Below are 15,074 nucleotides of genomic sequence, written 5' to 3'. Positions count from 1 at the left end.
AGATTATCATAATTTAACAAACAAATTCAGAGTAAGAATCGTCTTTTTTAAACCCATGAAAAGGGAGACGTGAAAAATTTTTCTTTTGGGAGAGGGAAAAAGGCAAAGTAAATGAGCAAAAAAATGAAAGCTAGAACAATCAATTGCAAAGATCAATTCGCTAAACAAGTCAAGTACAATCTTTTAAATTTTCAGCGCAACTTTATTTCTGATCTAAATTCTACAAATGATATGTGATCAATAATGATTTAATTTTATTATAACATTATATTTGCTTCACGAAATTAATAGCATCTATTCTTCAAATAATAAACTCAATCAAAATCCGTAACTTTTACAAAGAGATAAAATAAAATCAGACTCATCGAGTTAAAAAAAATCCATCAAATTCTATTTTTTTCATATCATTGAAATTCTTCAGAGATGTCATCAAATGCAATATTTCTGAGGCACGACAATAGATTTCACGTTTTAATACTATAAAAACGAATATCAAATTGACTGTTTTTCCAGCAATCTCATTATTGTTTTCTTATCACTTTTTCTTACAAATGATATTACCAATAATAAACCATTAATTTTCAAAGATTTTGTTGAAAGAGTTCATTTTGAAATTGATGACGAACTTATTTGTACCAATACGACTCCATAAGTGATTATGGTACCAAAAAACTGAAAAAGAAATTAAATTCTTAAATAATTAGTCAAATTATATACTGATTTAACTCACCATTGTTAAAAACTTGTTGTTAAGAATGTAACTACCAGCAGTAAATTTTAAAGGATGAAGATGAAGTTGTAATAAAAATTGTTGCACCTGAAATTATTATTATTATTAACTTTAATTCTTTAAAAGTTTATAGTAACTTTAAATTTCAAATGGAGAGCATTTGATATATTTTTTGAAAAAGAAAAGTCTGAAAAAATTCATATAGCATCCTCTAAAAAAATAAAAAAAACAACTTTCAAATAAAATTTAACAATAACATAAACTAAATAAAATCAAATAGAAAAAATAATTTGAATTACAAAATGTTTGAATATCAATAAAATTTTTTCATAGAATAATTGTTAAAAAAGGAATTTTAAATATACATAAATATATAGAATATAGAATATGTTCGCACTCGCAAGAGTAGTTATTAAAGACAGATCCAAGACTTGTGAAGTATCGGCTTGGCTTTTGATTTTAACAGCTCGAGTATTTTCAATAACCTAACAATAATTTATGAGCGAATATAGTTTCCTAACGCTTTCCAAATCCTCAATTTAAATAGAGATATAACAGCAACAGTCATTTTACTTGTATGCTTTGCAACGCACTACCGTGAAAGCAAAGGTCCTATTCTCATGTGTTGCGACGCGATTCCATGACTCTCCTAATCTTCGAACCCGCCTTCCAGTGCAACGATTAGTCCCTCTAACCTGCTCTCAGTGTGCATTTTCACGAAAAATAAGAATTGAAGGAAAAATCAAGGCTCGCAATAGTTTTTTAGTTCAATTGGAATAGAAATAAAATAAAATAGAATAATAACATTCAAGAACGATATATAGTTTGCATCAAAATACAGTTAAAATCATTCAATCAAAATATAGTTAGTCTCAAAGAATTAAAGTACCATCATTCGTTCACTTAAACCTCATAATATAAATTACGCAGTCCTACAACAGTGTAATCCTTCGAGCAGTAGTATCAATTTAAGCACCACATTTGTGCAATATGTAATATCGTTTAGTTTTTGACTTTAACAGTACTATTATAATGATGATGTAATATAAGCTAGGTGCGATAATAGTTCAATTGGAAAGATCTTCCGGTGAGGCACGCCAATAACCAATAAAGGTCTGATTCGCGATATTTCCAAGAAGAAAATTTTTCGAACTAGAATGATATTTGTTGCCGTTGAATCAGTCGTTTTTGGAATATATCATTCTCGGGCTTCGCTCCAGGTTGAAGTGTGTCAAAAATATATAATTATAAATATTAACTAAACTCTCAAAAACGACAGTCTTTTCAGATAACATCATCCTTTGTTTGATCTTAATAAAGATCTGCGAGCAATAATAATAGAAAAGTTTCCCTAATTTTTATAAGGAATTTTACCGAAAGCTGTTTATAAATTTCGTGAACAATAAGTGCTCGCGAACAATATTTATTAAAAATGTCAAATCTTCAGACAATGAATTTTAAATATTAAAATAATGAAAAAATTCATATATATAAATTGTATATATGTGCCTAATAAAATATTGTTTATTAATAAATTATAAATATTTTAAGTATGTTAAATAGAATGAAACGATATAGCAGTAGAATTAAAAATATTTTTGTATATGATATCTTTAGGTTTTTGTAGCAGTTTCCCAATAAACAATAATCTTATTTTCTTTTAAATATTCTTAATTAATAAATTATATAATTAATGAATATGTAATATTATACAATATCATATATAATATACAATTATTATATATAACTATTATTCAAGAAAAATATATTTCGAAGAAGTTACAGCAAATTTTAGAATATTCGGTATTATATAGTAATTTATTAAAATTTATAGATAAGTCGTTGTGTAAATTAATATTAAATTCATAGGTTATATGACATTGTCTCAATTGTCTTATTTTTAATATATTTTTTTTATTAATACTCGATTATTATTGATTTGGAACAATGAATTGATATATGTGTGATAATTCGATTGAAAGCTTAGGTCTTATGAATTATGATGATTGCAAATTTAAATTTGTTGTAAATTAAATTGTTTAAGATATTTACAAAAAATTATTCTACTATATTGAATTGCGGTTATGCGTTCATAATATATGCACTCATGAGAGCATATATATTAATATATGATCACTCTTTATCTATTATTTCTATAAATATGAGGAACTATGTTCATCTTGAATATTGTCGTTATTTGTAATAATATAAAAAAATGTTGTATACAAAACTTGCACTGTATAAAGGAAAGCATATTGTGATACAAACATTTTTTGCGTGGATGAAGGCATAGAGGAGATTCTAAGGTCATCTCTATTTTTTAAATGGAATGCTATGTCTTTTTATCACGATATAATAGTTAATGTTGAAAAGCCTTCAGTAAACATCAATCATTGAAGATTATGCAAGATCAAATAGTAGTAAAATAAATTTTCTTACATTACGTAAGATGTTCGAATTCGTGACTGTGTTTAATGTTGATAAACAACATTTTTCAATGCTTTTTAAAGAAAAAATCTAATGGAATCAAATCTAGAGAGCCAAAATGTAAATACAAGCTGTTTATAACGTTAACATGGATTGATAGTCAGTTTCAGTCGATTGCTAAATCAAGTAGCTATATGATCATCAAAATGAAATTTTTTTTTGAAGTACAAATTGATATGATCTTTATTTATGGTAAAATGCGATAAAATTCGAAAAAACCCGAAGCTTGTATATTGAACAGTATACATCGTGCGCATCGAACATTACAAAGATTATGTGTTTCAATCCATTCTTGAAGCTATGGTATATAGTAATAAAAATAATTATTTAGTATAATATAAAAATAATTACAAAGTTTGCTGTTAACAAGTTCGATAAGAAGAGGATCAATAGCATATGCTAATTACGTTATCACTAAGGTTTGAAATTCGATTAACAAAAGCAACCTCCATATGCTAATTACATTATCACTGAGATTCGAAATTACAAATTTAGAAAAAGTTTTAAATTTAAAAAGTTCTTGAAGGTTAAAGGTTCTGACTGTTCAAAAATTTTCTCAAAATGCTCTAATGCTTTAGAAGGTAATGCTGCACTCTCTCTATGTTCATCTCGCGAGATCGCGAGTCTTCAATGGTGTACACAAGCGACCAATAATACTGTCTGATTGAGCGACACCCTCAATTCAAGGAAAATTGTTAGAATGAGATTGAGAGGTTATGCCACTCTCAAATCCGTTGTTTTCCCAGAAAAATGTTTCATAAATGTTTACAATAATTCTTCTCAACTAGATTGCCATTAAGACTGGAAAATGTTATTTTAAGCTTCAGGATCACATTGACACTCCAGCCACGCCGAAATGTTTCTAAATATACAAAGAGATCATCCAAATTTTTCTCTCGAAAACGGCATTATCTTGTGCCATCTGTTCAATGTCTCAACATTATGCACAAAATTGAAAAAAAAAAGAGAAACTTGGATCTTTGTAAAAGCAGTCGTAATTGATGAAATAAATGAAGTGTTCTTGCAATTGTAGTTCATAACTCGTAGATTAATTCTCGACAGATTGAACGTAGGATATTAATAAAAAAAGCGTGCTACGAATCTTTGCACAGCATAAATTTCATCCACACATTTTATGAATCACATTGCATTTTGTCAGTGGGCTTTATATGAAAAATAAATAAATGAAACAATTTTTTCTTTAATATTGTTCATCGATGAAGCTCGTTTTACTAACCATGGAAATTGCATGGAATTGCAAAAATTTTAATTTGCATAATTACACACTTATGATAAGTTGAGCATCAATGACAGTAGTCAGTAACATATAATGTGAAATTGTTGATGATCAAATAATCGGACTACATTTTATTGATGGAAATCTTATTAGTGAAAAATATGAACATTTTATACAGAATATATTAGGGATTTATTTTATTATTTATTTTATTAAAAAATGTACCATTAAATATTCTTCAAATAGTGGTTACATCACGATGAATGTTCAACATACATATAATGGAAAGTAAAAAATGCATTTAACGAACTTTATCCTAATCGATTAATAGAATGCGGGAGATTAGTATGACTCTCCAGAGTTGACTTCAATAGATTTTTTTCTTTGGAGAGCATTGAAAAATGTTGTTTATCAACAAAAGAGTCACAAATTCGAACATCTTATGTAATGTAAGAAAATTTATTTTACTATTATTTGATTTTGCATGATTGATGCTTACTGAAATTTTCTCAGCATCAACTATTATATCAGGATAAAAAAATAGAATAAATAGCATTCCATTTAAAAAAATAGAGATGATTTTGGATTCTCCTCTATATCTTCACCCATGCAAAAAATGTTTGTATGATAATGTGCTTTCCTTTATACAGTGCAAGTTTTGTATATAACATTTTTTTTATTACTACAAATAACGGTAATATTAAAGATGGACGTAATTATGTACCGTCTTGTATATTGTGATAGCATCTAAAATATATGTATAACAAATGAAGTAATATCATTATTATTATTTGTTAATATTTTTACTTGTTATATATCTATAACATCTATAAAAATTTAATATCTTTTTCCAAAACAATAATATATTTATGATTTATGATTTCTTTGATTTTTTTGTTTTTCTTGATGAGTACTCTACAATGCAATAAAAGAATAATTTGATCTAAAAATTATGTTCAAATTCAATATATTTTTTAAAATGAATTTCTATTCTGATTTGAAGATGAAGAATTATTATCTCAAAATCAATACTGAATCATTATTTTTTATAACTTCTATAATTAGAATTCAATAACATAATAGTCAAAAGTTTTTTAAAAACAACTCAAAAATTAAAACCATTTACAGATAATGTAAAGAAAATTTAAAATGATGATTTTTGAAATATATTTCAAGATCAGAAAAATCAGTAAGAAAAAAGTACATAAATCATAAAAAGATAATCTTTGATAAAAGTAAAAATCAAAATAAATTTTGATTAATTATTAATAATGGATCTTACCTCATTTCTAATAGAATTATCCAAATAGCAAATATCTATTTCTCGAAGCAAATGTGCTGTTATTTCTACCTATAAAATTCTAACATTGTGTATTTGTATTAAAATTTTTATTTATACTGTAAAAAGATATAATCTTACCTTGCGATAAAATTTAGTACAAAAATTATTTACAATAATAACTTTTATAGAAAATAAAGATATCCATATTAAATATCTCATAACTTGTATATTTGATAATATTTCTAATAAATTTAATGACATTAAATAAATATATGCGTTATAAAATGTACACAGCAATAATGAAAATTGCATTATTAAATCTAATTGAATTTGATAAGTATATATTTTATTAAGTTCACGTGAAAGCTTCAGGATCTCAAAATGAATATACCTTTAATTGATAAAAAGGGAAAAAGAAATAGATAAATAAAAATAATATTAAAAATAATATTATCAATATAATTAAATAACTTATTGTCGTTAATAAGAAGAAATGAGATAATTCCAGATATTTAAATATAATGTAACACAAAAAAAAATAAATAATCTATAAATTTTTGTAAAATTTCTTTTTCTGAAGACAAACAGAAACTTCATGATTAATTGTAAGTGAATTATATTTAAATAATTTTTTTTAAAAAAGATTAATAAAATTAAAAAAGTATTTTTACATATCAGAAAATGATAAATAGCCTCAGACATAATTTTCAAAAATTTTCCATATATCCAAAAATATGACATACTTATATTAATTTGACGTATCAATATTTTAACATTTATGTACCTAATCATTCATATTTATTTTATAACATTTTTCGATTTCATAAAATTTTTCTATAAAAAATGTGTTATAATATCTTACGATGTTTGTTTTGGTTAAAAAGATTTTTAATGTTTTATTTTTCCACATTTTCATAAAATCTTTTTTATGAAAAATACATTTTCAACTGGGAAAAGTGTTTTTTCTGTTCTTTATACTTAAACAATGTTTTTTAGATACTATTAAATAAAAATGCTAACAGTTTAATTGCATTCCGTGTTGAAACTATTATATTTAAAATATTACTATATTTAAAAGAAGATTCTATGGAATTATTGTAGAAAACTGTTCAAAAATAAAAAACTTATCGATAGATTTTAAACTCTTGAATTATTTTCATTTTATTATTTTCATTATAGGAACAGTTAAGAATCTTAATATTGCTAAATATTTCACGATTCAGAAAGCAAATTCACTTTTTTCTATATCAAGTCTAACTTAATCAATCTTTGAAAATATTTAATTTTATGTTTTGTATTTGAGATATATTCTAAATATATCTGATTAACTTTATCAATTTTTTTAAACATTAATTTATATAATATGATAAGATTAACAAATTTAAGAAAGTTAATCTTAAAATATATTAATAATCTTAAAATATATTATTGTTAATAGTAAAATCAATAAAATATATATTAAATATATTTAACTATATTTAAATATATTAATTATATTAATTATAATTATTTATGTCATTTATAATAAACATTGATGAAATTTGATATCAGTAATATTATTTTCAGTAATAAGGAAATTGATTATATAAAAAAAAGCTTGATATTCGCTTGCTATTGATTTACAATTGTTTATAAAATATTTAAGATATCTGAAACTATATACTATCTGAGACTATTTACTTCTTCTTTACTAATAATTTTACAAAATATACTTAATGTACTTAACTACACTAAAATAATTCAATAACAATATATTAATAATATTGTAACATTAGAAAATTTTACAGATTGTTTTGAAAATATTAAATATTAAATACCTTGTAACTTGAACAAAATGTTGAACAAAATGTTTTCTATTATAATAATCCATTATAATTATGAATTTATGTATAATAAATGACTGTATTTTATATTTTATATTATCATTTATATTTGATAATTGACATATCTCTTTCATAACTTTATTCATCTTAAGCAACTTGTCCTGTAAAATACTTAAAAAAATTCAAATAATTGATCTTAAAAAAAAATATTATGACAATACTATGACTAACATTATAGACTCTATATTTTTATATATAATTTTTATAAGAATGAAATAATGATTTAAATATATTAAATATAATAAATAATTCTTATGTATTTCTATAATGTGATGTACAAGAAAAATGAGGAAATGAAATGAAAAAATAAAATTTTTTTCTTGTAATAATCTGAAGAAAAAAGAACATTCTCTTGAAAAAAATAACATTTCTCACTCTACAACATTATGCAAAAATGTGAATTCAATATATAATTTTAATTTTATTTTTGATTATCTCTGATCAAGCGATCGTAAACATTTGTAATTAAATAATTTATTTAATATATGAATCCAATCCAAATTATCGATTTGTTTCCAATTCGATTTGAGAAATTTTATTCCATTAATAAATTTAATGGAATAAAATTTCATTATAGTTATGGTTTTGGTTCAAAGATTTTCCTGTTCGATCCTAAATTTTTTTTCTATAATTGCTGTCACTACAATGGTGACTATAATTACAAAACCACCGTATCCTTTGGCTTTCATTAATTCGATAAGTATTTATTAAAGAAAAAAAAGTAATCATATTAAAATTTTACTTAATTCTTTAATTCTTTAATTATATGTATATAAAATATTAATATGGATGGAAAACTTAAAAGAAAATTTGATAATTTATTATTAGCATTAGCAGTATACATATACTTTTTTGTAATTCCAGTACTTTTTTTAATCATAATATTTACTTCACTATCTATTTAACACTTAAGAAATCGCAAATTCATTAAGAGATACGTTTACATTATTGGTTTCGGATAAGTCAGAACTTGTTTATGTAAAATATTTTTATCATTATTTGAATGCAATCAGATAGAAGATAGATAGATAGAATGCAGTTGATGCAATATCAATTTTTATGCTTACCATAAAAGTTAAAAAAATTTTTTTTTTAAATTGAATTTTAAATTTTAATTCATTGTCATGACAAAATTCTGTGAAATTCAAAAATTTAAAAATGATTTTGAAACCATTAAGAATCTAATGTTATATATTGGCAAAAAAATTTATGGTTAGAAGAAGTATATAGATAAAGATTAATCATAATTTAAAAGTTAGAAAAGTATATAGACAGAATTCACTTGGTTGCGAAAGAAAATTTAAATATCTTAATTATTAGTGTTTATAGTCGCTTGATCAAAAGTTAAGAATAAAAGAAAATTGATAAAATACTAAACATAAAAATATTTAATATGTATTAATATATATTGTAGTCTAAAATGCAACATTTTTTTTTTTATAAGAAGAAATTTTTCTTCCTATATTTTTTTCATATTTTTTATGCATCAAATTATAAAAATATAAATTTTTCAATTTTTCAATTTGTTTCATTTTTGTAAAAAATATAAAATATAGATGAATTTATAATTTTTTCACAGTACTGTACATAAAAAATAGGTATAAAATAGGTAGAATTATAATGTGGTTTTGAATCAATAATACAAAATGCATGCAAAAATCTTAATTTTAAAATTTAATGTTAAATTCTTTTTTTATTTAATCGTATTCTATTTATTGTAAACATAAAAAATTTCAAAAGAACTGTTCAAATGAAATTCTTCTATTAAAAAAAAAGAAAATATTAAATTTTCATTTCGAAATAATTTTATCTATAATTTGTTTATATTTTTTAATCAATTGTAAAAAAAATATTTATTGTGTCATATAGATAGCTTAGATCTACCATTATTATATCCCATAATATAAAACGTTAAATGTCGCGACACGCCAATCAAAACTTAAAAGTTTCCAACATTAATACTCTTTTTTATTTGGAACGAAAATATGTCGAGAAAATGAAAAATAGATATATTCGAAAAAAAAACACTGATTGTGATCAATGTATGCATCTCCAAAAAATTTATTTTATCATTTCATTCTGACTTTATTATTTTGATTCTGTGCTTGTTTATTTTTTTGTATTTTTGACAAAATTGTTTACAATGCCTTTCTTTCTTTCTTTTTTTTTTTCTTGCTATAAATATCATCGAATTCGCATTTTTAAAAGTCTTTATATATGATTGAAATATATGTATAAATCAAAATAAGTTAATAACTCACACGTACTTGAAACATCATTTTGTGTGTCGACATTAACACATACCATATTATAATATGTTTCAATGTGTAGAAAGAAATGTCGATTCGATATTGTTGAAACATTAAAAAGAAAGAAGAAAAAAAGTGTTCGAAGGCACTAATGTTCGCAAGATTTATAACCAGTTTAGTCCTGAGAAGTTTCACGTATTAATAAAACCTTTTTCCATTATTATTGGTCGCTAACTTCTATTAAGCATAAACAAAGCATGATGTTAACTAAAAAGATTGCCGTTTTTAAGACGAGTTTAGTTGATTTTTATAATTGTATATTTTTGATATGCTTTAACCTATTTAGAGCGAAACCCAATTCCAATTATATATATATGTTCCAGATATGTTCCAGACACAGCTGAATCAATGGCAACTAATATCATTCAAGAATATCTATAATATATGCTGATAAATCCCTTATTTTTTATTAGGAATTAACATCTTGATATCTTTATGCACTGTCATCAGTTTAATTCGAAAAATTTTCGCTAACTTGGAGGTGCAAATCAAATACTGATTGCGATATTATTGATTATTATGCCTCATTGGGAAAATGATCCCTTCAATTGAATTTAGAAGAGCTTTCTAAGTGCACGAGCTTTCATTTGAGAAGAGTCTAATTAGTGCTCTTTGTGAATACATTGTACTCTGACTGTTAAATAGATCAATTTTCTTGTAACAATATTGTGCTCTAACTGACATCGGACACGATCATTTATTGTGATATTGAGAGATCGGTATAGACACGTATTTATATACAATCCATTTATTAGTTAAGAAAATGATTACAAGCATCAATTTGTACACTCAAATATACCTCAGCAAAAAAACATTCGCACGACACATATACATGCATCTATAATATCTTCTATTCATTTACAATATTATTGTAGGTGCGAATAAAAACAGAAAAAGAAAGATATAATATATATAATAGCAGATCTGGAGCATTTAAATATGTACTACAATGAATGTTATTTTTCTTGCAATTAACTGAAAAATTTATGCAAATTATGAATAAAATGAATTTGAAAAATAATGGGAATTTTATCATTTTTTTAAGGAAACAGTTGAACTGTGACTCGTAATTCCTTTGAGATTTTTTATCTTTACGATAAATAGAATATGATTGCAATAAAAAAAATTTAATTTTCAATTTTGAAGTCATTTTCATTTTATTACAAATCTTCAAAAGTATAATATTATATTGCAATACTTTTTACATTTATTTTCTATATATCTTATATATAAGTAAATTTGAGAAAAAAAAATAAAATAGTAAAAATTAATTTATACTTTTAATATTAGTAGAGAATACTAGTGAAATTGTTATGAAAATCAATATTTTCTAAATTTCGAATATTAATTTATCAAATTATATAATACGGTTAATTGTTAACTGATAATATTATAATTTATATTATAATAATTTATGGAAATTTATATTATAATAATTATAATTTAAATAAAATTCAGAAATACATTATTATAGATTTTTAATTTTGAAGAAATCAAAAAATTTTGGTAAATTCAGAAATATATCTGTTATTTTATTTAATTCGTTTTTATATTCGGTTTATGAGCATTTTTGTACAACTTACCTTACAAATATGATGAAAGTAAAAATTCCTAAAGATGTAATTGTTATTGATATATAAAATATAACAAAAAGTAAATCAAATTTTTGTTCAACAATGTACCAATTTAGCAAGATAATACTTATCATTATTGTGATGAATATAATTAATTTTTGTATAATTTGGAAAAAAGTTTTTTTATAATTTTTCTCAATTCCAAGTGATTTTAAGGTATTGTCTATTTGTTCACATCTTGCTATAATTCTTTTCGAACACTACAATGGAAAAAGAAAAAAAGTATAAGAAATATAATAATTTGAAAAATGTAAAAAATTATTATGTAAAGTATTAATATATTCGTAGATTTGTTTTCAATATTAAAAGTCAAAACAAATATAAAAGTTGATATACGAAAATGTTGATTTAATTTTATTTCTCAAATTAGATGCAATTTAATTTAGCAGAAAGAAATGAAGCAAAGCAGAAAAAGAATGAGATTTTGTTATGACAGATAAAAAATAAGTTTCTAATTTGTTTTTTTTCTTACTTCATCTAAAGTTAATTTGAAATATTTAAAAAATTTAATAAATAAATTTTCGACTTTCTTGTACATCAATTTTTGGGTTTGTTTTAGAGCTAATTATATGGAAAAGAATGGAATTAGAAAGCCAAGCGATTATTCATAGGAAAAAGTTGTTTAAAATTTTGATTTTTACAATATATTTCAACATTTTCAAAACACAATAATATATATTATTTATTATCAGTATTTTATTATATATTATTCTATGTTTCATAATATTTAAATTTGTTTCAAAATACTTTCTTATATTATTATATTATAATATATGAGATGATCCTGTTATTAGAAAGTTCAATTAAATCGATACAGTATCAATATATTTGCTAAAAAGGATATTAAATTGCACCATATTAAAATTTTAAGAAACATTATTTTTTAGCAAGTCTCATCATATTACTTTTCGTTTTATGCTTAATAAGACAAACGATAAATTTTTCTGCAGAAAAACTTTCCCTGAATCATAAATCATCAAATAAATCGAAAATCTCGTGATTCATTTTCTATTTGATATTCAGAAATAATTTTTTTTCTATAATTATCTTAATTAATTAATTAATTGTAATTTTTCAATTAGATTTGGTAATTGTCAAAAGTATGGAATGTTATTATTATATATGTGTATAATTATATTATATGAATTACAAATATAAAATTCATAAATTTGAATATTTATGATTAATACAACTTATAGAATTTGAAAACTTTTATAAAAATATTTTAAATACTCTTTTGTCTAAAAAATTCATTTATCGATTATTACAAGTTATCGAAAATTTAAATATTAATAACAAAAAAAATTATAATAAGATAATATAGATGATCATTATATTTGTTATCAATTAACTTTGTAAGTTAATTGTAATTTCGGTTTTAATTATTTTCAACTTAAAAATTGTCTTATTTTATCAATTTTTCGAAAATTAAAACAGAGCAATGATTATAAGATAAAAAAAACATTGTTCAAAATATTATTTTCTATGACAAAAATAATCAAAATCGGCAGGAAAACTTCTTTTTTGAATAATTAGAAAAGAATCATATAGATTTTTAAAAATCATTATAATGGGAGATTTTTCTAAATAAAATCACTTAAAAACAAATTCCGAAAAAAAAATTTATAAACTTCACAGAGCTTGAAATTTCGTTTAAAAGAAATTATTAGAAAAATTAAGATCAAAAATATGAAAGTAAAAGCTTCATTCTCTAAAATAAGCTTAGACTAATATAATTTTTTTATTATAATTTAATTATAATAATTTAAATTATATCAGTAACATTCAGAAAAAATTTAGTATTTTTCTAATTTTAGACGCTATCAATTCGTAATTTTTCATGAAATGTAAAATGTTCGATAATAGCATATTTTAACAATAAAAAATTAATAGATATTAATAGAGATATTAAAAATTAAGATATTATAAAATGTAATATTTTTAAACTTTCTCATTGTTATATGTTATATTACTGAAATTAAAGTAATGTTAATTGTTAATGTAATAATTTATAATTATGATTAAATTAACTACAATTAATATTTATTATATCTTCAGGCCAATCTGGACAAGTGATTTTTGCAAATTTATTTTAAACAAAAGAGGAGAAATGTATGTAAATATATTTGACATTTATTCTAAGATTTCATTTATAAGATGTAGTAGGAATTTTAGTAGGAATAGCAATAAACATGATAGTTGACAAAATTATATATATATAAATTATAATATATATATAGTATATAGTATAAGAATAGTATATTATAGTATAGTATAAGTATAGTATATTATAGTATAGTATAAGTATAGTATATTATAGTATAGTATAAGTATATATATATACTTACATATATTAAAATGGATACTTATATGTATACTATATACTTATATATACTAAAATGGATACTGTTCATACTAACTAAAACTTTCTTTCCAGTATTTTTATTTTATTTAATTATCGCATTATCTTATTATTTTTTATTATATTTTTTATAAAATTATTATAGAAATACTTACTTCTGTATTTAATATTCCAAGAATTATAAAAATCATGATGCATATAAAATTGATATAGAAAACCATTTTAAAACTGACTTCTTGATATATAGACCAATTTTTGTAATTTACATTAATTACTATATTCAGACATATAGCATATAAAATATTGCATATGCACGCGTATATTATACTCCAGCCATATTGTAATTGTCCTTTTAATTCAAATGTACGTAGACCAAATATCTCATTAAGAATAATGATAGGTATCAGCGAAGCATATTGAGTTTTTGGTGTCCATACTAAGATTTTTGTTCTAAATGCATTCATTATTGTCACTAGAAATATAATACGTAATAGAATTCTGATAAACAAATCGTTGACAAATAATAATTCTTAAAAATTTTTTAAATGAAATTATATAATTATATAATTATGTAAATAATATAAATTTAATTATATAAATTATAGTTTTATAAAAATAATTATATAATATATAAATTTACATTATTTTGTAATATAATTTAATATTTTTATAGTAATTTTAAAATTTTATAATATAATTAAATAAAATAATAATATAAATTTTTTGGAACAGATTTTTATAAACATCTCAAATGTAAATACAACTTTAAAAGCATTTAATTAAAAGCAATAATATTATGTTTTAAAATTTGTACAAATTTTTTCTTGTATTGTACTAAAATTGTACTAATTGTAACATAATAAAAAAAAAATTCTAGATATACATATTGATATTCACTTACCTTTCATATTTTTTAAAATTTTGTTTAAATAATTATACTTATTTATTTATAAAAATATTCATTTATTTTAATAGAAAATTCCTTCTTTTATTAATTATCAATTCCTTTTTTGTGTGTTCTTCTAAATTATCACATTATTGCAAATTATAATATGAATTTATATATTTATATATCAATATAACTTCTTTCGCATCTCATATTTATGAAAGCGATTAGAGATAATACAATTAAAGATAATTGTTATATTTT

General features: G+C 21.9%; 1 protein-coding gene across 1 annotated transcript; it reads right to left on the bottom strand.

The window, feature by feature from the left end:
- Positions 1–603: 603 nt before the first annotated feature.
- LOC105736796 (uncharacterized) lies at positions 604–14,388 on the bottom strand. Its single transcript, XM_086914538.1, has 7 exons — positions 14,080–14,388; positions 11,512–11,762; positions 7,554–7,730; positions 5,875–6,127; positions 5,737–5,805; positions 731–817; positions 604–672 (listed from the first exon to the last, which is right to left on the bottom strand). The coding sequence occupies exons 1-7, from the start codon at positions 14,386–14,388 to the stop codon at positions 604–606; spliced, it is 1,215 nt and encodes a 404-aa protein (XP_086770664.1).
- Positions 14,389–15,074: the final 686 nt, after the last annotated feature.

The sequence above is a fragment of the Apis florea genome, unplaced genomic scaffold, assembly GCF_048593485.1.
Source record: "Apis florea isolate Af1SG1 unplaced genomic scaffold, ASM4859348v1 contig_3696_pilon, whole genome shotgun sequence".
Lineage (NCBI taxonomy): Eukaryota > Metazoa > Arthropoda > Insecta > Hymenoptera > Apidae > Apis > Apis florea.
The sequence above is the reverse complement of the archived record's forward strand: the minus strand, read 5'-3'. Positions and strand labels throughout refer to the sequence as shown.